The 27374-nt window shown below is 38.6% G+C and overlaps 1 protein-coding gene across 2 annotated transcripts; it reads left to right on the top strand.

Annotated features, from left to right (window-relative positions):
• The first annotated feature begins 258 nt into the window (after positions 1 to 258).
• tmem198aa (transmembrane protein 198aa) lies at positions 259 to 25841 on the top strand. 2 transcript variants are annotated; one of them, XM_086091714.1, is made up of 7 exons: positions 259 to 640; positions 12272 to 12542; positions 16310 to 16548; positions 17507 to 17719; positions 18721 to 18859; positions 22367 to 22662; positions 23660 to 25841. In XM_086091714.1, the coding sequence occupies exons 2-7, from the start codon at positions 12404 to 12406 to the stop codon at positions 23810 to 23812; spliced, it is 1179 nt and encodes a 392-aa protein (XP_085947840.1). In that variant the 5' UTR covers positions 259 to 640; positions 12272 to 12403; the 3' UTR covers positions 23813 to 25841. The 2 variants fall into 2 exon arrangements, with proteins under 2 accessions (XP_085947840.1, XP_085947841.1); XM_086091715.1 differs by having other exon boundaries at positions 18736 to 18859.
• The last annotated feature ends 1533 nt before the right edge of the window (positions 25842 to 27374 follow it).

Below are 27374 nucleotides of genomic sequence, written 5' to 3' on the forward strand. Positions count from 1 at the left end.
AACGCTTGCTCTTTTTATCCTTCCATGCATATCTTCCATGCCATGCGTGAGCCCACTCTGCTCTTCTTGCCTCCTCCCCCCTATTCACTCACTTGCGCCCCTCACCACCAACTCTCCCCCCCAAGCCTTTATCCTGCACAATAACAACATTTGGCCACGAGTCACCAAGCCCATTCGTTGCCCCCCCCGTAATGAAATGGATCTCCCCCCCGTCTTGCGTCCCCCCCCCCCCCCCTCCAGTGCCGCGGAATGGTTTGGCCCGTCCTGCACGATGAGAAGCTGACAACAAAGGAAGCACATAGAGAGTGCTTTAAGGGGAGGGAGCGTGATGTAAACACAGAAAAAACGGCAGTCTTGCGGTTTTTTAATTCCATTTCCTGGACTATTATGGGTTTTCAATATTGCATGAGGCGGACACAGCGTTTTCGCGTGGACACACACAAAATTACACGTGCGGATGAGAGGAGTTGAGAGCCGTGTGGCGCGTTGCTGGAGTTCTTCTGCTTCTTCTGGTTGGCACCATGCAGTGAGCTTGAAATGTGGTCTTTTTCAAGCAGACCAAGAGGAGAAGACGATGAGTCTCCTTGTGGTTCTCTTTTCACGGACAACGCAGGAAACAGTCGACTATGTTTTTTATTAGGTGAGTTTTCTTTGTTCTGACACGCAGCATGTCGCACGCAACACCAACATTTCCACTAGGTCTGCATTTCCTAATTATTTCAATTATTTTTCCCTCCCCAAAACAGGCTTGGATGCTTGTTAGCGTCCATCTTTATTGTATATATATTTTTTTAAATGTGTGTTTGGAAATGAGACTACTCGTCATCAATATGCTTTTGTTTGCCTTCCATTGTTTTCATTTGGGAATGTGTATTCTGTTTTATATATGACGACCTCCACTCGTGTCCATGATTCCTCATTGTATCTGACAGTAATTAAAGCTACTAAACTCTGAATTTGATACCTCATGCACAAACTGTAATTGGGTTGGACAGAGTGTAAACACTGGAAGGTATTGCACTCACCAATAATCTGCCTGTCTGTCTATTGATCTACAGTTATTCTCTATCTATCTATCTATCTATCTATCTATCTATCTATCTATCTATCTATCTATCTATCTATCTATCTATCTATCTATCTATCCCCACTAATATTTTGGGTTATGCAACATAATAAAAATATATATAAAAAAAAAATATATATATATATATATATTTAAAATATTTACAACACACTGGTTATTTTGCCGTGACCGACAACTGGCCACCTAGCATTTTTGCCGTGAGCCATGTGAAAACTAAAAGTACAAAATCTGCATTTGTGAATGTGTACTAGCTCGTGACGTAGTGGGTAGAACACTCACCTCGAAGGTGCAGTGTCACGGGTTCCAGTACCGCTCTGTACCTTTTCATTTTATTTCATTTTATTCAGTTCTACGATTGATTACAATTTCTTTGTAGCCAGAACGAGACGTTTGTTTAGCGTGTTTATTGAAAATATTGAACAGTTATTTTGCCGTGAATTGCGCGAGAACGGCACCATGTTTAGCCACGTTTGCTTGTTATTGTTGCTGTGATGGAGTTGGAGTCGCTTTGCATTGATGAATTTTCCACATTTAAAGAAGTACACGTAGAAGACACGATTGCTGCATTTGAAGACGCAAAGTGTGTCCTACTGCCTCATAACCCTGCTCTGAGAGTTACGGTTAGGCTGGTAATGCTGATAACAACCTATTTTCAGTGGCAAAACAAAATGTAACTTGTGAAAATAGACAGAAGGGTGTAAACTGATATAGGAACTGCACACAGTGCATAACTCACGGCAAAATAATCGATTCCAACAACATGCGGATCACGCTAAAATGACCTATTCACGGCTAACCTACCGTAATCACGGTCAAATAGCCGTTCACGGAACTTCACGCCATGCCAAGAATATACCTCTCCAGCGGTCCGATAATTAAACAACCACTGCTTATTTAGAAATGTCATATTATGTGGTGGACTGGACGTTGGACAAGTGGTTAGCAAATACTAAATATATCTTTCCCCCAAAAAATTCTATGAGTTATACATTTTGTAGTGGATTTAGGCATTCTTTGTCTATGTTAGGTATGCTGTAAGATTTGACATTGAATTTAATGATCTGTGCCCCGGTAGTCCCTTTATCTCTCTCAGCCGCCTGAATAATGTAAAGTCGAACTTTCCACAGAGACATTTGTGTGTTTTGACAGCTCATTCATCAAGTTAAGACAGGCTTATACTTAATTAAAAGCAAAGGCAATCCATTATTACAGTTACATTTTTATGTTGTTTTAGGCATTAAAGGGAAACACTGTTCTAAGCAAATGGGAACAGAACAGTTTGATTTCGGATTCACTATTTCACATCACTCGCAAATCCACAAACTTATTTGGCAGTTGGATACACTTTGAAAGCTAATGTTGATTTGATGTGAAGGCAGTGAGGCAAAACTGATATTCTTTGTCAGACACTTGTTGAAGGTGGTGATGCATGTGTTGGGGGGAGGTATATATATATATTTTTCTCATAGAGAACACAAAGAGTGCAATAGTAAAATTAAAGTACTGTTCAAACAAGGTTTTATATTTAAGTAATGTGAAAATGATGGTGTGAAGATAGTTGTGGGCAGTTCTGCATAGCACTTACAGTATGCAAACATTTGCAGTGCAAATGGGATAATGGGAGGTATTAGAAGGCACATTACATTGTTTTTAAAGATCCATTATTTAAAAATCTATTGAAAGCTTTTTGAGTGTTTCCCCATATGGTGCAATGCTCTTATATAAGTGTAATCAACAACCAAGCAGTCTTCCTCAGACCTTCGTTGAAGTGACGAGCTCAGAGTTGATGAACAGTTTGGCCAGAAGTCAAAAATTCTATCTCTTGCTGACATTTTTCATTTCAGCTGCTGGGAAAAGAAAAAAAAAACATCTAGAGAGGATTTAGCTGTTCTCAGAAATTGCACTGACGCAAGAAAATATGACTCAGATGTCCAGCGGAAAGCGCTTTCAGCCTCGCAACCCTTGGTTGGTTGAAAATGGTTAAAAATGGCTTTATTAGATACAGTATTATTCACAGATGCAATTAATAGGCTGCCTGCGTGTACTCGCCGCACAGTAGAGAGAAGTGTTATGTAAGTTTGGAGAACAGAAGCCAAAAAGATTGTTATTCACAGGACTGAGCAGTGAGCACAAAATGTCTACAAGGATGTCTGTCAAATTTTGTCTGCAGCATGGACTCATTTCATTCCAAATTGCAAAGAAAGATGGATGAGTGACGAGGCAGAACTGAAAAAAAATCATGAATTAACGAGAAGAGCACGGTTCAAACCAGAGCAAGACAAAGTGACGGGTACAATGATAATTAAGAGAACTAGGCGAGTAGGAGAAAGGATAACTGCAGGAGAGAAAGTCAAACCTAATGCCATTAATAGACACCGGAGACGTCTTTGCTATTGGCATATTACCACACGCACTCACACACATGTACACACAAGTAATCCGTACAAACGGTACAGTCTGTCAGACCGTATGAGATATAAGGCGGCGTATCCACAGTTAGTGTAATGAGGACAGCATCAGATGTGAGTCACAGTGTGCGCGCGCCCTCAGGCAGTGCGCCCTGTGTGGACATTTGTGAGCCATCGTCATGCTGTGCAGCGAGGCCAGTCGACGTATTAGGAAGGGCGTCTGCGGAAACTGGCAACATCTATGTCATGGATGCAAACGATATCTGTTGGTCTAAAATATTTAGCGCTCCGCCAGCTCTCCGCCACGACTATAAATAGTTTCATTTTTTTTGTATTTAATTGTTGTAAGTACGCCTATGCCGATGAGCCAATACTCCTTCCTCTCTCTGGATGAGAGCGCCACTGCCACATACTGGAAAGGATGTGCAGTTACACTTTATTCTAGTACAGGAAAAAAAAAAAAAAAAGAAGTTCCCTGAGGTCACATTGTAAAATTACAGCCTTATTTATTTATTTCAGATTTGGCTAAATACAAACAAAGTCCCCCCTGCCCCTCCCATTGAACACAATCTGTTTTATTTTTAAACAAAATTTCAAAGATTTGGTACATAAAAAAATGTGGAGCAGGTTAAGTTTGAATAAACAAATAAACAACAAATAAATGTAAACAATCTTGTGTTTAAATTCTATTTTACAAGTCACAGTGTCACTGCTGAGTTATTTTTAGGGGCTACTCATGTAGTCCTTGGGACTCACCAGTACACGAAAGCACTTTTTTTTTTTTAAATTGATTGATTGATTGTTTTTTAAGGACAATGCACATTAGGGTTAGGGTAGGGTTAGGGTTAGGGTTAGGGTTAGGTTTAGGGTAAGGGTTAGGGTTAGGGTTAGGGTTTAGGGTTAGGAATGAGGGATTGAGCCCTTCCTCAACCAGGATAGGGGAATTGATCCCCCCTCCTGGAGCGAAAGGGAATCGCACGGTCCTTCCGTCCCTGGTACCTCCTGTCGTCCCGTTCCTTCCACTGATGTGTGGGCTGGCGTCTCCGCCCATAGCGGACAACAGTCCACCCACCATCCATCCTACTTTTTTTTATATCTCTCAGATTCCTTTTTATGGTAATTGATGTATAATAATGTTTATAATCTTTTATTTAATAGATAGGAGTCACCTTGTATCCTATGTAATCACTAGCACGGAAGGACCGCGCGATTCCCTTTTGCTCCAGGAGGGGGGGATCAATTCCCCTATCCTGGTCGAGGAAGGGCTCAATCCCTCATCCATAAACCCTAAACCCTAACCCTAACCACCCCTAACCCTAAACACAACCCTAACCCTAACCCTAACAACAACCCTAACCCTAACTAACCCTAACCCTAACCACAACCCTAACCCTAACCCTAATTAACCATAACCCTAACCCCGGTCCAAAATCTTAACCTCAACCAATGTCGTATTTGGTACAAACTCACCTAACCCTAACCGTATTTGGTACAAACCCTGCTCTAACCCTAACCCTAACCCTAACCATAACCGGCTTGGAATCTCGTTTAAGTCTTATCTGGCGCAACAGAAAACAGATAATGGTTTTGTAAGTTCTTTTTTTCAGATCGGAGTGAGAGACATAGCTGAAGAGTTGCAGAATGACGAGCGGCGGCCAGTGCCTTGCCCTTGATATCTTGACAACCGTCCAGTCAATATGATGAGGCGGAAGATACCCGGGAGTTAACCCCTTTTCAAAAACCTAACCTAACCCTAGCCTAACCCTAACTAACCCTAACCTAACCCTAACCCTATCTAACCCTAACCCTACCCTAACCCTAAACCCTAACCCTAAACCCTAACCCTAACTAACCCTAAACCCTAACCCCAACCTAACCTAACCCTAACCTAACCCTAAACCCTAAACTAACCCCTAATTATAAACCCTATTCCTAACCCAAACCCCTAACCCTAACCCTAACCCTAAACCCTAACGCTAACCCTATCCCTAACCCTAAACCCTAACTAACCCTAAACACTAACCCTAAACCCTAACCCTAACATCTAACCAAACCCTAAACCCTAACCCTAAACCCTAACCCTAAACCCTAAACCCTAACCCTAAACCTTAAAACCTAACCCTAAACCCTAACCCTAGGGTTGAGGTTAGAGTTTAACCCCTACCTGCAACTCCTTAATTTGAATTCCATTAATTTTAAAAGATACTGCAGATAATTAAAATATAGCTATTTGTTATTATTATTATTTATAGTTATTTACTTGAATCACTGAGCAGGGGAAAAAAAGTTGAATGTAATGCTGTATTAATTTTTAAATTTGAGAGGAGCCCATTGATTAAGCTGAAATTTACTTTTTACTTCCGTTTGAAATTTAGCTCATTCCTGTTCAGAATATTAAAAAGTAAAAAGCTCACTGGTCAAAGATCTTTTTAATTTATTTCAAAGGAGTTACAAGTTTAAACCCGGAGAAGGTCGGTTCTATAAAATGTCGTTTAGAGGGAGAAAGTGGCAAAAAACAACTACTTCTTAGTAGTCATAACACTGCAAATTGTACCTTCCATGCATTTTGAGTGTGCAAAATGAGTGCATTACGGGACATTAGGAGAGATGAACATCGATCTGCTTTGAACCAGAGACAATTTACACACTCCGGTCCGGTGTTGTATGAGAAGGAGCAAAGTGCTTGAAAGCAGCTGTCAACGCTGGTGGATGACGTTGAAAGATAGAGAACGTACTGTAATCTGATGAAAGCCTCTTTAGCCCCCCGCTAGCTCACCTTCAGCCTTCGAGCAATGACCAGGCTTACAGAGGGATCACTGTTGAGACCACCGACACTAAACACACATACTGTACACGCACATCAAATCACTTAAGGTGCTCCCAGGCTGCACCCGGTCACTGTTGAACATGTTCTATTAGTTTTTGTACATTTGTATTATTATTATTTTTTTTTATTTGCATGAATAACAAGCTGCCTATACAGTGTTTCATGTGTATGTTCTTTGAGTTGGGTGGATGGTGCCATAGGTCACTCGCAATCTCAATAGATTTGCAGCACAAAAGGGAGAGCAGAGAGAGTGTGAGGAGAAAGTTAATGGTGTTGTAGCTTCCATACAAATCACCCTGCTGCATTTAAACTTAATGACCTGAACAGACACATGACCAAAGTTGAGCCCGTTCCAATGTGAGTGCTCAGAGGTTTGGGTTTATTTTGCCAACGCAAACACAAGAGTATGCAGTCAACACACGTAATTCTGTAAGGCTGTAGGGTGAATAACAATATTATACCTCTAAAGTTGTTCTTTCCTGTAGTTGGTGTAAGTAGAGAGTTCCATGCACTGATGCAAATTAACATAAAGCCGTAAATACTTATGTTCTTGGATATATGTATATATTAGGGGTGGAACAGACAGTCAAGCTAGCCATAGCATTGTTACGCATGATGGTAACTAACACGCCACCAACATGGTGACATGGCAAACGTCGAAATAAAATCTTCCCAAATACTTACTGTAATTCATGGACATCAGTGTCTTGGTATGCTTTTATTTTGAAATTGTTTGTGGGAGCGTGTTGTGGCGTGGTGGCTGACTTGACTCGTCGTCCTGACTGGAAGTAGCGAAGATGTAGTTCGAGCCCAGTTTATGTTTAAAATCAAACTGTTGCCACCAAAATCAACAAAAAGTCATCTTGAAATCATGTTCAGTCACTAATTAAGGATGTTAAAACAAACAAACAAACAAAACGCTGACATTGTAGAATGTGATGCCGGTTCTGACTAGTGTTAGCGGCTAACAGCTAGTCGTAAAGCGAGTGCTCCATACAAGCAGGCATGATCTGTCGGACTTCTTATCCAAGGCAGTTTAATCAGTGAAAATGACTCCACACACTTTGATACCGACATCCTGCCACAATTGCAGTTGCCACTGATCCATTTTTAACAAACTATGTTTACTCAAATATACTGTTTTAGCCAGCAAAGTCGCTATATGCTGTGGTTCTGACGTCCTTTTGTTACATAGCTAAAAATCTCACTTTACTAATGTTTCTCGAGAAGGAAATATCATTTGTTGCTAAAAGAAGTTGATTTTTTTAAACAAAAAAGTGTTGATTAGCCTATCTAAAAATAACAACCAATAGGTAGTACTGTATTCTTGTTGTTGAGCAGAAAACAAATGGGAACAAGTAAACACAAGTTTACAATATGGAATTATAATAATACAGAATGTAATGATTATTTTTTTTTCAAAATGTATTCATTTATTCATCTAGATATTGTCTACAGATGGAACTCAGTCATCTTGGTAGTCATCATGACATCACCACAGTGTCGCTGTTACATGCATATGGATGTACTCGCCCCCATGTAGAAAACGTATGTCAATTGCTATAAAATAACGAAGGACAGCTTTTGGATTTTCATTTGCTGACACCGGTTTGTCATGTTCACCCCACACTGTGACATATATGCTGGATGTGCTTCTAGAAATGATGAGAAGCTGTTGGTTTCAGCATGATCAATGCGTATGTCATTAAAACACTTGCGCCTGCTCAACGTCTTTTGACTGCGCTGTGAATCGCTTCTCATGGATTTACAGAACATAAAGACAAGTAAAACCTTCATTTTATTCCACTCAGGAATCGTTAGACTCCCGAGATCACGTTTAGGGGAATGATTGTATTCTGGGTCCAAATGTTCACTCATCAATGCCCTTTCAGCTCGCCTGACCCTCATATTGACAGTTGCACATAGAAGACAGACGCGCATTAACAGGCTTGTGACATTGCTCGGGAGCTCAAAACAAAGTAAAGAGACAATTGGATTACACCAACAAACAGAGTGAGTGTGACGTCATTCCGTGTTAAGCACGCTGTCACTTCCTCGTCTATATTTCTACATCTGAAACGTCAACTGTGCCCTTTCTGTTGGATATGTGGTGGATTGGATTAGGGACAAATGTTCTTGCCGGTCCAATTTAAATTCCCGAGGAAACGAGATGAATATTTTAGTAATAGCTTCTCATGTGAGAGCAATCGGTTCTATACTGAAAAAAATGTGTCATGGTGGTCTTTTTGCACATTAGAAATGAAAGAGAACATTAACTGCAAAGGGAACTGTATATTTTCTCATACCCATGCCAGATGATTGTATATTAAAACAGACAAACTCCAGTAAACATAACTAATAAAGCGAAAGCGAAGCAGCTCACATAGTATCAAGGCACGGCTGAATTGAAAATGGCACTCGAAGAATACATTAGAAATGCTGTATTGCCAGTAACCTACAATATAAAGTACTGTCTGGATCAGAGAGGAACAAAAATGAAAAAGGAAAAAAAAAAACTCAAGAGTTGAGTTAAAAGGTTATCAAACTGACAGCGATAACATTATTGGCCTTACAGAGGCATGCAAGCAACGAAACAGCTCTGATTTGTGTCCAGCAGACTGCCCTCCAATTTTGCGTTTCCTCCAGCTGGGAAGAAAAGCAAGATTTCAAAAAAGCCTTTGAAATGTTGTTTACGTTGCAGTGGCTCTGTACAAGAGCTCTTAAGTACAACGGGCAGGAAAGCAGCAGGAAACCTTAACATTATGATGTGTTTATCAATAAAGAGGACATTTCCATTTATTTTTCTGCAAGAAGCCTTAGTAAGGGCTTCGAAATGAAAATGTTGTTTAAACATTGTTGGTTTAGCTTTGTTTTGCTCGTGGCAACAGTATTTTGGGAGCAAATATTTGAGAACAAAATATCTTTCCATCTACGTACTACAGTATCATTGTTCAGCTCATTTGAAAAGTCTACACACCCCTTTTAAAATGGCACGTTTTCGCGATGAAAAAAAAAATAGAAGGCCATGATAAATAGCTTCAAAACATTTTCCACCAACCGTTTTTTCCCCTACTATTTATTTATTTATTTTTCAATGGGGTGAGAGGAGATCAAACTGACACCCTCTGGTTTGGGAGCACTACCAATGAATTTAAATACATAATAAAATAATAATAATAACATTGTGGGACACCAACACAGCTGTAGAACTTATTTAAATGCTCAGGAAATGCAGTATGTAAAAATCTGACCTATTTTTTTTTCTTTAAAAAAATACTACTTATTTTATATACAATACAAAACCTACTTTGCTTTTTTTTCTTACACCCCTCGCGGCCCTCCATTTTCCATTTGTCACCCAAATAAAACCAGACATTTTCATGATCTTTTATTTTATTTTTTAAAGGACACCCAGGCAGGATGTAAAAAAGTGGACATGTCTGTGCAAAAGAGGACATTTGGCCTACCTTAGTTCCTTTCACCTTGTCTATGGTGCCGGTTTCAGCTGAAGAAAAACAGCAACAAAGCAGGTTGCCACCACCATGCTTCACTGGCGCTTTAGTGGAGATCCCATTAATGATAGAAGGTTTTAAATGATTTATGATATTAAAAGATTTTTCTATCACCAAAAAACTGGCATTTGGATAGTGGTGTGATTTACTAGGACGTTGTAATGTGAATGTCCCCAAAAGCAATTCGAGAAACCAGTCATGTTTTGGCGCTGTCACTCATTTTACATTTAACTCTCAGATTTGTTTATTTAACATGTTGTAATCTTATTACTTTATTTGATTATTATTTGTATGCAGCTGCTGAATTCTATACAAACGGCAAGACTCGATGAAGCTCTGTGCTCTTGCTCGATGGTGTGATGTCTCCGCCCACATGTCTTCAGGCTAAGCACATCGCATGATAACTTTGGCAGCTTGCCAAAGAAATGAGGTTGAAGGCATAACAATTTGAGCCCGCAGCACATCCATTTCCACCTTACTGCACCATTTTGTAGAGGTTAGATCTCATTAAAATGTGTGTTATGGCTAAATGGGCTCTCTTACATTTTGGTATATGATCAAGAAACACTAGATGGTAAGGATCGGAGGTCAGGGTTATTTGCTACCAGGGGCCCCAAAGTGAAAAAAACAAAAAAACATTACAGGCTGGTTCTTCTTTGGGAGCACGTTTCCTTAGTAACAACACTCCCCTCGTTTGCATTAGCAAGGTTGTTATATGCTGCAGGTTGTTATGGCAACAAGGAGGATGTGACATAATCCAATGAAATGTTGTTTAATCAGGTCCCTGGCCCTGCCCTTAAGCGCGGTCTTTTTTTCTAATGGTGTCTTCGTCTTCATGAGAACGGCACATGTGAATTCATCAGGCTGTCGTGTCAATAATTGCTCGGGAGAGCTGCGCCACATTTGTTGACAAGCGGGTCAGCTTGCGCGGGAAAGTAGTGGGAAGCTCTTTTCATCAAGGCCATTACAAGAAACAGTCGCTGGAACGCCAAAAAAGAGAGAGAGAGAGAGAATCTAACTTGGAAAGAGGTATGAAATGTATTCGAGTAGGCTGACTGCAAAGTAATCGCTCCTCATATTGGCACATTGTGTGCTCACCAGCCACTTTCACAGGTAACCTGTTTATTCTTGGGATGAACCCCCCCCCCCCTTTTGATTTCCAGAAATGTCGGGTGACTGTGCCTTGCTCAAGGGCACTTTTAGAAGCAAGCCAGCACCTACTGCTTCAGATCTAGTGAATCCACTTTGGGTCTTCAGCCAAGCCAACAGGCCAAGCTACTGCCTCTGCCAACTCTGTATTAATGCTAATCGGCTCTCGCTTTGAGTCACGCACACCCCCGCCCACTGGAGGCACTGATAACACCGTTACATAAATATATCTTCATCTTAACCTATGATAGTGCTGTTAATTCCTTATTGATGGTGATGGAAAAGTTGCTGTGCGTGACGGAACGTTGAGTTTTAGAAGCAACAAAAGTTATATAGCAGGCGGGCCACATATGACCACACACTTCCTAACCAGGTGTATGACAAAAATGCTTTTAGATATGGACAAACAAGATACGTGCTCTTGATATATTTCATTTTTCATGAAACATTTCTCAATTGATGTACGAAAGGTCTACTATCCTAAACCAACAGCAAATGTTTTGAAGTAAACAACAAAATGGTGCCCAACACAACTGCTGAACAGCAAACCAACATTAAAAGTGCAAAAAATAATTTCATTTTACGCAGTTTTTTCACTTAAATGAACTCACTCACAATTGTACTATTATTGAAGTGCTATGTCTGTTCTGCTTATCATTTCAAATCCACATCAAATATGTGACCAACTAATGTTGTTATAGGGCAGAAAAGTACCCAGTGTAAGTGCAAGTCTGCCATCTAGTGGTAAATGGTGATATTATAACTTAGAACTTAAGTCGATGCATGTTCTAAGTTTGGCATAAATTACTAACCCAGATATAAAGTTGTGTGTGCAATATGCCTACTAAGAACTTGCAGGAGATGGAACAAGGCAAGAGTCATTAGTCATTAGTATTGGCCTGTTTAGTTGAACACAAATATATTATTCTGCTGTATGAATGAGAACAGGTGGATACACGTTTATTCTAGCTTCTGACATCCAAAGTACGGGAATTCAATTGTTCTGCTTGTCATTACATACAGTAGACATATATTTATAATTAAATTACAATATAAATTGTCAGACAAATAAAGTGACTGGTTTGAATAATTTCCTGCGGCACCCTAGAAAATACACCCCCCTCCCCCACCCACACACACACACACATCACACAATCATTTCACCTGGGAATATCAATATATTTTTATTCAAATCAAAGCATTCTTACTGCATCGTGTGCCCTCCAGCCGAGCACTTTGAGTATGCGATCAATAATCTCTTACCTCTTTCTCTTACCTCTTTTTGTAGTTTCCCACATCTCAATGGGTGAGGCCCACTGATCTCTACCCTCCCCGCCCCCCTCCGTCCCCCCGAACAACCTCTTCATCCCTGACCCGCCGACTCCTCCCGTCAACGCTGGCTCCCCTCACGTCTGTCGACATGGCCTCCACCGGCCGGCTGCTGGGTCTGGCCGAGCTGGGGCTGAAATGCGATCAGGAGATCGAGAGGCGATATGAGATTGTGCCCTCTGTGGTCTGCTCCATGAGCTGCCTCTTTGGAATCATCTACTGCTTCTTTGGTATGTGATGCAACATGGTTTGAAGCATGCAAATGAGCAGCGACTGCTCAGTAAGGCAGTAAGTTGACAAAGAAACCTTAACGTACTGACAATTTTATATGACAAAATAAAGGCCCATATGACAAACTTAGGGTGATAAATACATGACTATTGCAACTGCATACAGGGTCATTAACTCATTCACTGCCATTGACGGTTATAGACGTCAAATTTTCATTTTAACTATTAGTTTGAAAAAAATTCCCACTTTTGTTAACAAGAGTATGAAAACCTAGAATTTTTTTATTGTACATTTAGAACAGATATACAATTTGTGATTAATCGTGAGTTAACCCCTGAAGTATTAATTCCGATTTAAAAAATTAATCGCTCCTAATTTTTAATAATCTTTTCTTCTTCTCTTTTTCTTCAGGTGATTTTTTTTTTAAATGTAATTAATTATTGACTTCAATAGTTAACTCACAATTAATCATTATGTTATATCTGTTCTAAATGTACAATTAAAAAATCTAGGTTTTCATACTCTTGTTAGCAAAAGTTGAAAAAATGTTAAACTAATAGAAATAGTTCAAATTGAATTTTGAACGTCAATAGCCGTCAATGGCAGTGAATGAGTTAAAAAGCATTAAATATCATTAAATGTATTTTGCTAAAATTAAGCCCTTAAATGGCATTAAAAAGCATAAACGCAATTGATGTATACAATAGAATTGCTCAGAATTTGAAAAGAAAAATTCACTGTTCCTGTCACCAACATCCAACATGAAATGCTGATGCCACCTGGTGGTAGAAAATTACCTCGATGCAAATCTTTGACTCAATGTTTCACGCTCCTCTTAACTGTTGAGTATAATCTTTTTTTCTTTTTTTTTTAACTTCAAGTAACTATTATTTACTTACTATAAATTACTGAATCAATTAACTGAAAGACACAACCACATTTGTGTTTGGTAACCAAATTAGTCTACCTTTATGTTAACAAAAGTATGAAAAACTTGAAATCATTATTTTATTGTACATTTAGAACAGATATAACATGCAATTAATCACGAGTTAACTATTGGTCTTTCTTTAAAATTTGTGTGTGTGTGGGGGAGGGGGTTACTGAGTTTTTATTTATTTATTTATATTTATTTACTTAGATATCATGACTACTTGAGTACTCGTAATAGTATCGGTCTGGAAAAAAAGTGGTATCAAACTTCCCTACTTTTTATTACCAAAAATCATAATTACTTACTTCTCAGAGAAGCCCATTTGTGCGGAAAAAAAGGTCAATTCAGTAAGAAATGTCTCTATCCTTTTCAAAATGCTAAAAAGTCGACAGCACTTATAACATCTCACAGCTCTCCTAAAGAGTATTGCTTGCGTAAAGACAAAAGCATTTTATTCCGATCATATTTTCTTTCTCATGATAAGAGTGTCTTCAAACTGTCATCCATGCACAAAAGTCTACAATATACCACACATCATGATGTCCTGTGCACAGTCACAGCGCTAATGTAAACGAATCAGACAGCATATTTCTTGAATTCAGCTTAACAAAGTTAGAGCGGAGATATTGTGGTGAGACAAAAGGCCAGGACAAAGCAGGAGATATAAAAGGGCATAAGCTGACAGGAACAGATGGGATGGAGGCCTTTGGTTGCTCGAGGGATATTAAGGGAAGGTGAGGAGACAATGAGAGGGAGTGGCTACAAGACAAATACAATGAAAGGGTTTGTCTGGTAGAAGACAAGAAAAGCCAGGGTTTATACATGTGATGTAAGAATATGAAAGGACAATTACGGATTTGAAAATTGGTTTCGGATCAAACTAATCTAAAGTTGATTTAGAAGCTTTGCAGAATGTCGACACTTTTAGAACAAGTAAGGAATGAATGCGCTATGGCCAACAGAACTTGGTCTTTGATCTGGACATCAGATAATCCATTGTTGATTCCCCTTGAGTCCAATCACACAGAGAAAGTAAAGAGACGTGGACGTTTTAATAAGCACAAATACGAAGCTGAATAGCTTTTATTACAATACAGCACATTAAAATGATGCCGCGAGAAGACCTGAAGAAAAGAAATACTAAAGATGCCCTGCAAGGAGACAAAGCAAACGGAAATTAGAAGGGCAACAACATTCCTGTTGGCTAATGAATGTGCATGCCCTTTTATTATGATAAAATGATTAGCATATTTGGACACAACCGCTAACAATGTTATCAGATTTCCCACCATATTCTAATGAGCAATCGTCTGTGTTTGAAAGACAAGATCTGACGATCTCGCTAGCAGTTTTTTGCTAGCTGTCCATCCAACAAGTTCAAACAAAGCACTCAACAAACTCCACAAAGAACAAAGGACTTGTCATGCAGTCTGCTGGCTTTATTCTCTTGAAACTGTGAACAAAAATACCCCAAAAAAAGGCTGTGAATCATCGCTGTTGCACCAACACCACATCATACTGCTTTCAAAACTAAAAGGAGCATTTGTTTGATTTGGGGGGGGGGGGCTAGTTGCTCCTGTGTTAACTGTTTACATGATTAAGATACTCCCAGACCAGGAAGTTAAATTATTGGGAATTATCTGTCTTGCACCTAAAACCCACTTGAGTAACACTGTTTTGGGGACTGAAATTTCTAACTGCTCTTTTAATATAGAAACGTGAAACTGCCAATGTGGAGTAATTATATTTAATGTAATTTATATATTCTAAATATGTTTGAACATACTGTGTCTAAACATATTTGCAAATACGCACTTGTAGGCTAAACGCTAAAAACAATTTACACAAAAAAAAAAAATATTTTTTTTAGCATTTGGCCTACATTATATCAATAAGTTCGCATTTATGTGCATGCGTAAGTCAATACACCATATATGGGGGGAAATTACATATTTTAGCATTTAGCCGACAAATACGATCGAACATTTGCAAGTGCATTCAAAAATATTAGGTTTGAACGTAGGTTTATACGTACGCAATACGTATGATAAAACGTGTTTGTAAATATGTTTGAATGTACTTGCAGAATAAATGCTAAAACAAATTTTTAATTAGTTTTTTTTGTTTTTGCATTTGGCCTAATACATATGATTATGTATTTGTAAATACGTTTGAAAATGTGTTTCAAAGTTTAAAAAATGCTTCTTTTTTTAGCATTTAGCTTACATTATAACAATACATTCGAAAATTAATTATCCATCCATCCATCAATTTTTGTAACCGCTTATCAAACACAAGGGTCGCGGGGGTGCTGGAGCCTATCCCAGCTGGCATCGGGCAGTAGGCGGGGTACACTCTGAACTGGTTGCCAGCCAATTATTTTGTCTGCGTGCATGATTTCCGTTCTGCATTTTTCTCCATAATGTCACGAGATATGCACATGCGCAAGTCAATACTCCGTTGCATTAGCATTTAGCCCATAAGTACGTTCGTTAATATTTATTCCACAATTTGCAACGCCACCCTTCCATATTTTAACGCTGGAAAATAAATCTGCATATTGCATCATTCCATCCACCAACCCAGTCTGTGTTTCAGAGGAATGCAATTTGGTTAAACATGCATTTTATAATATTTCTCTATAAGTGAAGGAATTTGGAATCCAAAAAATGTGGGAGGGAGCTGAGGTCCATGATAACCTTAGCAATATCCTTCCTGATTTCCATGCTCAGTGTGGCATGGTTATGTTATCCTACATAAAAATTAATTTATGAGTGGGAGTTTGCTTGCATGCTGATTTGAACCTCACGTCTGCTTTCTACCTCTTCGCAGGCTACAGATGCTTCAAGGCCGTGCTGTTCCTCACAGGCCTCATGTTCGGCTCGGTGGTCATCTTCATGCTGTGCTACAAAGAGAGGGTGATGGACACTCAACTCAGCATTGAGGCGTCAGTGGGCATCGGCCTTGGGATTGGGACTTTGTGCGGCCTGGTGACAATGTTGGTCCGCAGTGTGGGACTGTTCATGGTGGGCCTGCTGCTGGGCCTGTTGGTTGGAGTGGCTTCATTGGTGGTGAGGACCCAAGTTACAATATTGCTTCTCCATATTTGTACAACTCTTTAAAAAGAAGTCAACACACACAAAAAAAAGTTTGACAATAATATGTTCTATAAAGCCTAGTCTAAATATGGTATTCTGGTTAATATTGCGTTAGTGGAATATAAATTAAGCAGCAAAATACAGCAACTTTTATCAATATCAGGGGGCGGCCATTTTGTCACTTGCTGTCGAGGACATCAATGTTGCTCAGGTCTCAGGTAACAACCAATCACAGCACAGCTTCAGAAAACAGGTGAGCTCTGATTGGTCGTTGCCTGAGCCCTAAGCAACATTGATGTCATTTTCATTTGACAACAAGTGACAAAATGGCCGCCCCTGAGATAGATAAAAAAAATATTAATCAGAAAGTCATGTTTAGACTAGCGAGGTCACATATAACATATTATTGTCAAGAAATGTTTATGGTTGACTTCCACCTTAAGTAGAGCTTTCATCCACAAAGCACACTTGTTGATTCAACCCTTGAAATAGGCAAAAGTAAATACCGGGACACAATAATGTCACTGAAATTCAAATATACAATAAATTATCACCAGGAACTATTTATAACAAATGTAATTGATAGTCAAACTAGTAGTTTTATTATTTTAGCTAATGCTAAATGCTATCATGATTGACAGCTTAACAGCACCAAGCAACCAATGCACTCACCATTATCCAACCTTTTAACCTTGCGGTCGACACTGTAACATTGTAAACGCTCAGCTCGTTCGGTCAGACTACATTTCCCATGATTCCTAGACCCGGAAGCAGGAAGTAGTTCTAGCTACCTATGACGCAAATGTGAATGTGAAAGTTGCCATCAAATATTTGTAGTATGCGTAAACGTGCTTGAAAAATATCCGGAAAACAGTAAATATTTTATTACACTACAGTCAATTCTCTGAACTTACCTTTCTTTCTTTTTAAGGTGATGGAGGAATTTTACCATCCCAGAACAGTGTGGGTTCCTCTGGGAATTCTTCTAGGTTCTGGGACCCTGTTTGCTGTCCTCACTCTTCAGTGGCAGCGTTGCTTCGTCACCTTCTCCACCGCCACCTTCGGTTCCGCCATCATCACCATCACAGTGGATTACTTCATAGAGCTGTTTGCCATGGTGCAATACGTCTACGACAGACTCAAGGTGCTTCTTCTGGTTTCTTGAACTTTTAATTGCACACGCCGACTGGAAATACGATTTATTCATTCGAGGTTGGGAGTAAATTGCTTGGCTGAGAACTAAAGATAACACCCATATTGTATTTGGGTTGGAGCAATGCAGCTCTGCAAACTCGATTTTCAAATCTGTCGAGCAATGGGCTGATAGCGAAGCAGATAGAGCGATGTGGAAAATAACTATTTATCAAGCACTTGCACAGTGCATGCACAACATACTCCTTGATGACTCATTGGCAATGTGCAGTCGGGTGTTTCATCTTTTTTTCACTGGGATGCGCTAAGACACTTTTGCTGTGCTTAGGAAATACTGCAGAAGGCCAAGGGGTCATACAAGCGTCCCTTCATGAATCATCAAGTCATGTACAGGCCAGTTAGACTGCAGTTTGTCCAGGAAATCATTAGACCCACCCAAATGAGTAGTGGGGTGCTTTAAAGCTTCCTCCAGGCTATATTTACACCTGCCGATGCTAAACTCGTATCCATCCTTATTGGGCTTGCCAATAAATTCAAACTAACAAATTAAATTTCAATACCACATCAGATTTTTTAGGCTTAGTACAGCAACTGTTCTTCAACTGTGTGCAGAATTGCTTTATTGATTAATTAATCAGCAAGTGTTTGGACTGTTTGGCTTCTACATATTAATCATTTTAGACCACTCGTGTGCTCTGTTTGCACCCTCACAATTAAATAAGTAGCACTGTGAAATAGATTTTCTATACAGTGCTACTCATACTGCATGAAAGTGTCATTTGTGACTGGCAAATATAAAATTGGCACGTGTAGTGGCAAAGAAGGCAAAAAAAATAAAAATAAAAATGTATCTTTCTAAATTAACATGGAATAATTTCAGTGTATATGTAAACTCTACAAACATTATAAAAGGCAAAATGATTGCATTTGGTGCAGGTGTTTTTTTGTCCGTCAGATGAATTAATCACCTCCATAAAAACATTAATATTGCAGCTGTCATCAATACAGGTGGCGCCCAAGAAGCCAGTCTGCTGGTTCACGTGGGTCATCATGGGGGTGTGGCCTGTCCTGGCACTGCTTGGAGTGCTGATTCAGTGGAAAGTCACAGCAGAGGGTTTTTCTCACACAGAGGGTGAGTATGAAAAAACACTATGTTATTGCGATTGGAAATTCCACATACAAATCCAAATAGAAAAGTAATTCACGTACCTTTTTTTCTTCTATTTTAGTATTATCATTTTTTCTAATGCCGCCCTGTGCAGCCACACATATCACAAACCAGAACTGCTAGAATGTGTGCATATCCTGATTTTCATGTCTGCTGTCTTTACTGGCAAAACACACATTTGATATATATATATATTATTAGTAATTTATTTTTTATTTTTTTAACTAGAGAATGCAATTTCTAGAGAAATTGTATGTGAAGGCTATGAGGCTGAATGAAAAATTGTGGAATGATATCATAGGATGTGGAATAATATTGAAGGACATGAAATGATATATTATAACATGTTGAAGTTGGAATGGTCAATCAAAAAATGTAGAAATTAGATTGGTAATTTGGGATTTTATTTTGACATTTTGAAAAAAATGGGGGAGGGATCAGATGAACAGTTTAAATTTGGAATGGTTCAAATTGGTTAAAATAATGTGAAAATGAGAGGAGAAAAACAAAAAATATATAAAATTTTGTCCTTAATTTTGAAATTTTGAAAAAGCTTTGCAACAAGGATTGAGGACACCTACACACAAGAATCCGGGTTGTACCTAACATTTTGTACAAAATGGCCGTCCCATCGGGGACTCCTACAGACATGAATCCAGGGTGTACCTAATGTTTTGTCCAATATGTCCACCCTATTGGGGACACCTTGAGACAAGAATCTGGCGGTGTACCTAATATTTTGTCCATCATGGCTGCCCCACCATACCAAATACACTCGCTAAGGATTTCGCAATCATTAAACACTACTATATGAAACACAGATTCCTGCTGTAGATTTAGACTTTTCTTGTTTTGTTTTCCCATTCATTCATTTGCCCTCAAAGCTTACGAACCAAGTCTTGTGTGCGGAATTATAAATGTTGTTAAGAATCAATATGAGGTCACCCCAAGCTGCTGCAATGTTATTAGGAACTCTACATTTGTCACAAGTCCATTGAACAGTTTAATTGCTTTCGTAATCAAAACCGTAATGAGGGAACATCATGTGCGCTGGTGTGTGTTTGTGTGTTATTAAGGGAAATAGCTTTTTCTCTGCCCTGAAAGCAACCACAACACAGATGGCGAGATGGCACCCGTAATTGCGTGGTTTGAATACGCCAACACGCAGCTCTCACAGGAGTGCGTTCGCACACAATGACAGACGTATACAAGGTCTCTCGCTCATTCATTTATTTAGCACTCACACAGCAACTACGGAGAAGTCAATGTCACAACTTGGCCTTCAAAAACAAGGATTTGACAATTGGCTGTAATAGCTTCCAGTCAGAAGAATGATGAAGCTTTGTCAGGCTATTTTGAAAAATAAGAAAAGTGTAAGGGAAAAAGATCTTTTTTGCTTTCAACTACACAACAGAATGCAGAGGAAAACATGACTTCTTAATAGGAACAAGCCAAGTGCTCATCAACCCCTTCTGCACTGATAAGCAAACTCATGCATCGGAATTTTGGGAGGGGGGGGGGGGGGCATGCTGCTATCTGGCTTCCACTTTGCACATTTTGTGTTGTTTGCCCATGTGCAGGGATGGATAAGCAATAAAAGGAAAACAGCCAAGTGTGACTTTGCGTTACTACGACGACGAAGGCGGAGTTAATATATATATATATATATATATATATATATATACTAGGGGTGTCAAAATTAGTGCGTTAATTTTGAGTTAGTTTAAAGTGCCTTTAATGCCACAAATCTTTTTAACATGCGATTAATGACCGCCCCTTACTTGAAAACCTGTACTGGGGGAATTCCAGTTGCAACGCAGCAGACCACATCAACATTTAGCAGTGATGAATTTAATGATAATGCATATGTTCGTGGAGACTAAGGTCAAGTTGTCAAAACTGTGCAGAATTTCACAAGTTACTTCATGTTAAGATTAGATAGCACAGTACAGTACATCTTTTTAATTTTATTTGAATTTTAACTAAATTTTATGAATTATTATGAAATTACTGTATCAATGACTAAAAGATGCAGCCATATTTCTATTTGTTTAACATTTTTTCCCACTTTTATGTTACCAAGACTATGAAAACTTTTATTGTACATTTTATTGTATATTTAGAACACATATAAAATTTACAACTAATCGTGAGTTAACTATTGAAGTCACGTGATTTATTATGATTTAAAAAATGTAATCACCTAACACCCCTAATCATTAGATGTTATTTTAAAAAGCACATTGCTCGGTTTGATCGCTTTCATGCTCAGAGAATGGGGACGAAAGGGGGGATGGTGCAATGGGAGCAGGTGTGAGGGAGGGGAGGGGGGGTCGCAGGGGTCTGAACTGGTGCATACTGGGTAAACGGGGCACTCAAGTGGGCCAGTGAGAAAAATCACATGGTTGCCATTAAACTACGTGCGGCACACTAGTGATCTGTTCCAACGTAATTGGCTCGTCTTCCTCTTCAGTCTTGTTTTTTTTACTGTCTTATTTTTCTATACTTCTGAGGACATTGTATTCTCTCGCTGGTCTTCATAAAGACACACAGACAGACACAATAAGTGGCATTTGGCCAGAGGCTCCACAGAGGGTTAGCTGAGGAAAAGAAAATGGGGGTTTCATTAAGCAATTCTTTGGCAGATGGTGCCTCGTTATCCAAGCGCTCACACAAAGAAAAGCAAAACAATGGACAACAAGAACACACGCAAGAGTTTTATAATGTTCAGGGGCTGATTAGACATTATTACATCATCATTGCGTTGCATGCCCACATATTAAGTAGTAAGCAATGAAGATTTTTTTTTTCAAGATCACTTTCGAGAGATTTTTTGTTGCAAAAATGAGTTACAAATGCAAACCAACAATATTTAGCATTAAATGCGTTAAAACGGGTTCTTTATGTATTCACATCCACTTCTTTAGGAAATTACTTCCTGATTATATTCCATAGTGCTTTTAAAGTGGAAGTCAACCTTAAACATTTCTTAACAATAAAATGTTATCATGTGACCTCACTAGTCTAAATATGACATTCTGATTAATATTACATTTGTGGATTATGAGTTATGAAGCAAAATCCAGCCGTTTTCATCCATCTCAGGGGCGGCCATTTTGCCACTTGCTGTCGACTGAAGATGACATCACAGTTGCTCAGGGCTCTGGCAACGGCCAATCACAGCTCACCTGTTTTCTGAAGCTCAGCTGTGATTGGTTGCTACATGAGACCTGAGCAACTGTGATGTCATCTTCTAGTGATGTCACATATAACATATTATTGTCAAGAAATGTTTAAGGTTGACTTCCACTTTAAGTGGACAACAATGGCGGGTGCAGCAGAGATTACAAAGAGTTACAAATGCACTCTCACAATCTTTGTAGCATTAAATGCTTTTAAAATGTGTTATTATTGTTTTCACAACCACTTCCTCAGGAAATGAACATCATTCTCCCTGATTATCTTCCGTAGTGGTTTTGAGTCGACAACAAAGGCGGGTGCAGCTCATGCGCATCCGGCAGCGAGAAGAGAGGCTCAAAAAGGAGAATGAGAACAAGAAGAAGAAAAAACAACAGAGCCAGAAGAGCGGCCAAAAGCAGAAGGCCAACAGCCTTCACCACCAGCAGTACCACCACCCGGGGACATCTCACTCCCATCACGCAGCCCGAAGCACGCAACCACCCAAAGTCCCTCCCCCTCAGACTGAGCCAGGCTTCCATCGCAAGCCCAACCCCAAAAAGCGCTTTGAAGGAGACGTGCTCTCGCCGGTAAGAGCTGTAGTTGCAGAGATGTGTGGGTTTTTTAAAAAAAAATCTGTTTACCCTTTTAGAACAGTGAGGTAATTGTTTGTTGTTTTCTCCTTGATGTTGCCAGGCAACCAAAATAGAAACGCTACCTTAATTCTGAAGAGGCTGCAAATTTAAATTGAGATTTTACAGAGCACTCCTGCTGGAGTTTTCATTTTAACAGTCAACTCTAGGCTCCACTTTTAAGTAAAAACATAAAAATAAACCTAACACTATCAATCTGTTGGAAAGGAAATGCAGAAATGCGGATAAAAGGTGGGGAACAACACTAAATTTAGAGTAAAAGAGTGAAAAGGGCATAAAAGTCACTTTTCTTTTATCTCAGCACAATAGAATAATATAAAATCACAAATCACAAATTTTGTATCTGTTCTTAATGTTCAATAAAATGTAAAAAAATAAAAAATAAAATCTAATTGTTCATACTCTTAAAAGTGGAAAGAATGTTAAACTAATAGAAATATTGCTGAATATTTTAGTCATTGATACAGTAATTTACAATAATTCATAAAATTTAGGTAAAGTTAAAAATATGTACAGTACTGTAAAAATAAAAGTGTAATAATGATTTGTGTTGAGCTTATTTTCTGCCACTAGATGGCATAATTGCATTTGTAAGACGTTGGTGACAGCTCAGTGCATTTATCTTTTCATATTAAGAGCTATCTAATTGTGAAATTCTGCACATTTTTAAAAGTGTAAAATATAACTTGACCCCTGTCTCCACGAACATATGCATTATTTTTTAATTTATTACTGCTAAATTTTGACGTGGACTGGAATTCCCCCAGTACTCTTGCGTGATATTGCTAGCTCGTTATTGTGAAATTTCCAGGAAAGACAGCGGCAATTATGACACCGGTTTGACCTTGGTCGAAAGCTTTTCTGAGTGTTGTCATCTCGTTTTTATCTGGTGTGCCTGTTGTGTCCTCACTCCACTATTTGTTTCTGTGCGCAGAGTTACATCCGCAGTTTCAGGGACAGGCAAACAGACAGACGAGCGTACTCCCACAGTCGAATGATGAGCCGCTCCCGGATGGCTGAACTTGACTATGACTGTGGCTCTCAAGTGCCCCTCACGGCGCCTTCCGGAGCGCCGGTTCGTATCTGAAGCCTGGAAAGAACAAAAACACTTAATTACAAAAAATGTGTTGGCGGGAACAGGAACTACATGTCAACTGTCACCCTTTTTTTAACTTTGGATTTTGGCCCAAGGAGTCACATTGAGTGACTTTTAGGGAAGCTGATGTCTCTGCTGAAGGTTTTCACTTTTCATTGTCTTTTTTTTTTTTCAACATAAAAATCTTATTTACCACTACACCATCATTGTCTCCTAAAAAGCTACCAATTTAATTTATTTTGAGTTCTAAAAAAAGGTGTCACATTGAAATACTTATTTTTGCTTTATAGACAGAGACCACTCCATCATCTTTCCTATTTCAATTCATTCTTAAGTGGAAACGTCTCTCACCATTCCCTGATCCTGTTCAAGACCACAGCAAAGCTCTCTTCACAAGCACACTAGCAGCAGTTGTTACAGGATATACTGGCCCCGCTGATCGTGTTGTGTTCTCAAGGCAGACCACACACAACAGTGAACATGTAATGAAATCATGTGCTACAGTGTACAACACACACACACACACACACCCACACACAAGCCCTTTGGCAAATGATGGATTGTACCAAACATTGGCTAAAGTCAGGGGGTGTCTCTCCCAATGTATGTAAATGTAATTATATGATGTTTTTTGTTTATTTTAATTAAAAAAACAAAACATATGTTAATACCATAATTCTTATAAATACCATGAGTACCATCACGACGGTGACGAAGACGCGCAAATGTGGTTCTTGATGAGACAGCGATGGAAGCAATTGCAATGGCGCCCTCTATCGTTTACAAATGGAATCGCCGTGTATATTTGTGTGGTGAATCTTCAGAATGCATCATTTTGACCGTCTTATTTTAACTTTGTATTGGCTTTATTATTGTTACTTTAATTGTTGGGCCGTGAAACAAGCAGCCACAGCTCAATTTTACATATATATATTTAAATGGCTCCAAATTTTAATTTGTATCTATTTTTGTGGACATCTTGTAGATGTTTGAAAACAACGGATTGCAATGACTTTAATACTGAAGTGCCACAACGTATGTTGTGGTTTTTGTTCAAGTTGGCAGGCCTTGCACTGGTTTGAGGGGTGCACGTGCACTGTTACCCCTTTCATGCACGATCGTGTCCTTGTTGAACTGTTTTGTGTTTTCATTGTGTCAGTGTGTCTATGTGACATGTGTTCTCGTGACAGTTTTGTAGTAGATCACATGATATTACTTTTCAAATTAGACTTTTTTTCACAACACCCAAAAAAAAAACCACGAAAAGGTTATATTTTGACATACATTCATTATTCTCACACTAGTTAACAAAACACTACTTAATTAATTTATTTTTTACATCACACCAATACAGGAATATTTCGTACTCATTTTTTGCCAGCAGGACATGTTGAACTTATTACATTTGCTTCATTGTCCTGCCTCATCCTTCGTCTTTTCTCCTTCAGGTCTCTTGTGTCGTTATTGTCTCTGTTTAAACCGTCCAGGAAAAGGGCTTTGAAAAGACATGAAGGCATTTCCATAATTTTGCATTTCCCATTCGCCATTTGACATCATGCTTGTTTTACAATTGCAGTCAAATGAACTTATTTCAATTTATGAACATATTGAATTGCTCGAATGAAATTCTGTGGAAAAAGTCTGTCACTTTGTCACTCTGCACTTCCTGCGGGACCTGTTTGAGGGAACACTCATTGTAGATATCATGATGCAAATACTTTTTTAAATGTAATGAACGTTCGCTGTCGTCATGTTTACTCCATGGTCATGTAGATCCGTTTTTTTTCAGCAATTCTTTTCTGGTGCAGTAGATATTTTTGAAATTGTGTTCTTGAATGTTAAAGTGACGATTTTGGGTTTTTGTTTTTGAAAGAGGGAAACAGACATGAGCCTGTGAAGAGATACTGATTCACCTTATTGCCATCATTTCTGTTGTTGTTGTTATTATCATTATTATTATTATTATTATTAAGCATGTCTTTAAATGGACCTATGATATGATTAAATTACATACACGTGATTCTTGACTTGTGTGTTTTGTGATTTTAAAAAGTGCACATAACTCATGGTAGCAATAAGTTGACCTTCAAAATCCTTTCAGTTGGTGAAGTTCAAACTGAAGTTCTCCTTTACTCCTACTAAATAGGCCTACTATACAAACCCCACTTCCCCCATATTAGTAACAATCAAATTGTATTAAATTCAGGAGCTATATTTGAAAAGGTCCCTTTATAAAAGGTACAACTGATCACGAATTGAAGTGTGGAACTGCCAATGTGGAGTAAACATTTTTGGCTGATGAGTAAGTTTGAAGGTATGTAAATATGTTCAAACGTATTCGCGAATACATTCAAACGTATTTGGAGGCTAAATGCTACAAACATAGCATATTTCCCCATAATGCTACGGGGTATTACTTAAGCATTTGGCCCACAATATACCAATACGTCCGTAACTTTTATGATTTATTAATGTCTGCAGTGCATGATTTAGGTTTGGCATTTTTTTTCCCATAATGCGACCGGGTATTGACTTGAGCACCCCGTTGCATTATGGGAAAATATGCTATCTTTGTTACATTTAGCCTACAAGCGTGTTCAAAAAAATTGCCAGTATGTTCGAACGTACTCGCGAGTACACTTGAGCTTGATTAGACCTATTCTAAACATGCATTTTTTTACTCTTAAACACATTCGAACGTATTAATATATGTTTGAACGTACTTGGAAATAAGTTTGAACCTGCTTGTAGGCTAAATACTAACAATTTGGGGTGTGAATTGCCTAGTAGCTTGCAATTCAATCTGTATCACGATTCATAGGTCACGATTCGATTTGATATCAATTAATCCTGATACAAATCTATAAATCAATTATTGTGACTCAACTCAAATTTAGAAAATATTAATCAATAAACTTGTACATGTACACTGTAAGATTTGTATGAAAATGTACTTCAGGCTTGTAAACTGTGGTCCACCGTATTTAACAAACAAACAAATCAAATTTTAAGGCTTAATTTTCCATTAAGCATGAAAGAATGTTATATTAAAGTGTGAACCCTAACTCTAATTAAGACATTTTGTTGAATATTTCCATAAAAAATTGATCTTTAAAAATCGATTCCGCTGCATATTGAATCGGTACGAGAATTGTGCGCTGTAACATCGCGATATATTGCCGAATCGATTTTTTTTTAACACCCATACTAAAAGTATAGCATTTTTTTCCAATAATCCCACGAGGTATTGTCTAAAAATTATGATTTTTTTTTTTTTAAGCATTTGGCCTACGTTTGAAAATTAGCTAAATAAACATTGTTTACAATTACGTTTAAATGTTTCGGGGGGGGGGGGGTTAAAGCTTTTTTCCCTTTATTTATTTATTTTTTTAGCATTTTCACTTTGTTCATATGAATGTTATTATTAATCTAATCTTTACTGACTGGTAAATAATCAACTAGGAAGTGGCAAAAAGTTTGAGCCAACAACACTCACTGAAAGCTTTGAAATGACTTTGCTTGCTATCTTTCTCAGTCTCACTAATTATGTCTC

This window comes from Leptonotus elevatus, chromosome 12 (assembly GCF_054856555.1).
Source record: "Leptonotus elevatus isolate MCC_2025b chromosome 12, RoL_Lele_1.0, whole genome shotgun sequence".
Classification (NCBI taxonomy): domain Eukaryota; kingdom Metazoa; phylum Chordata; class Actinopteri; order Syngnathiformes; family Syngnathidae; genus Leptonotus; species Leptonotus elevatus.

What these genes read in the sequence shown, in the direction of transcription:
- tmem198aa (XM_086091714.1), top strand. Translation starts at nt 12,404, where the DNA reads ATGGCCTCCACCGGCCGGCTGCTGGGTCTGGCCGAGCTGGGGCTGAAA. An exon ending in AATCATCTACTGCTTCTTTG is followed by an intron (nt 12,543 to 16,309) that starts GTATGTGATGCA and finishes ACCTCTTCGCAG; the next exon opens with GCTACAGATGCTTCAAGGCC. An exon ending in TTGGAGTGGCTTCATTGGTG is followed by an intron (nt 16,549 to 17,506) that starts GTGAGGACCCAA and finishes TTTCTTTTTAAG; the next exon opens with GTGATGGAGGAATTTTACCA.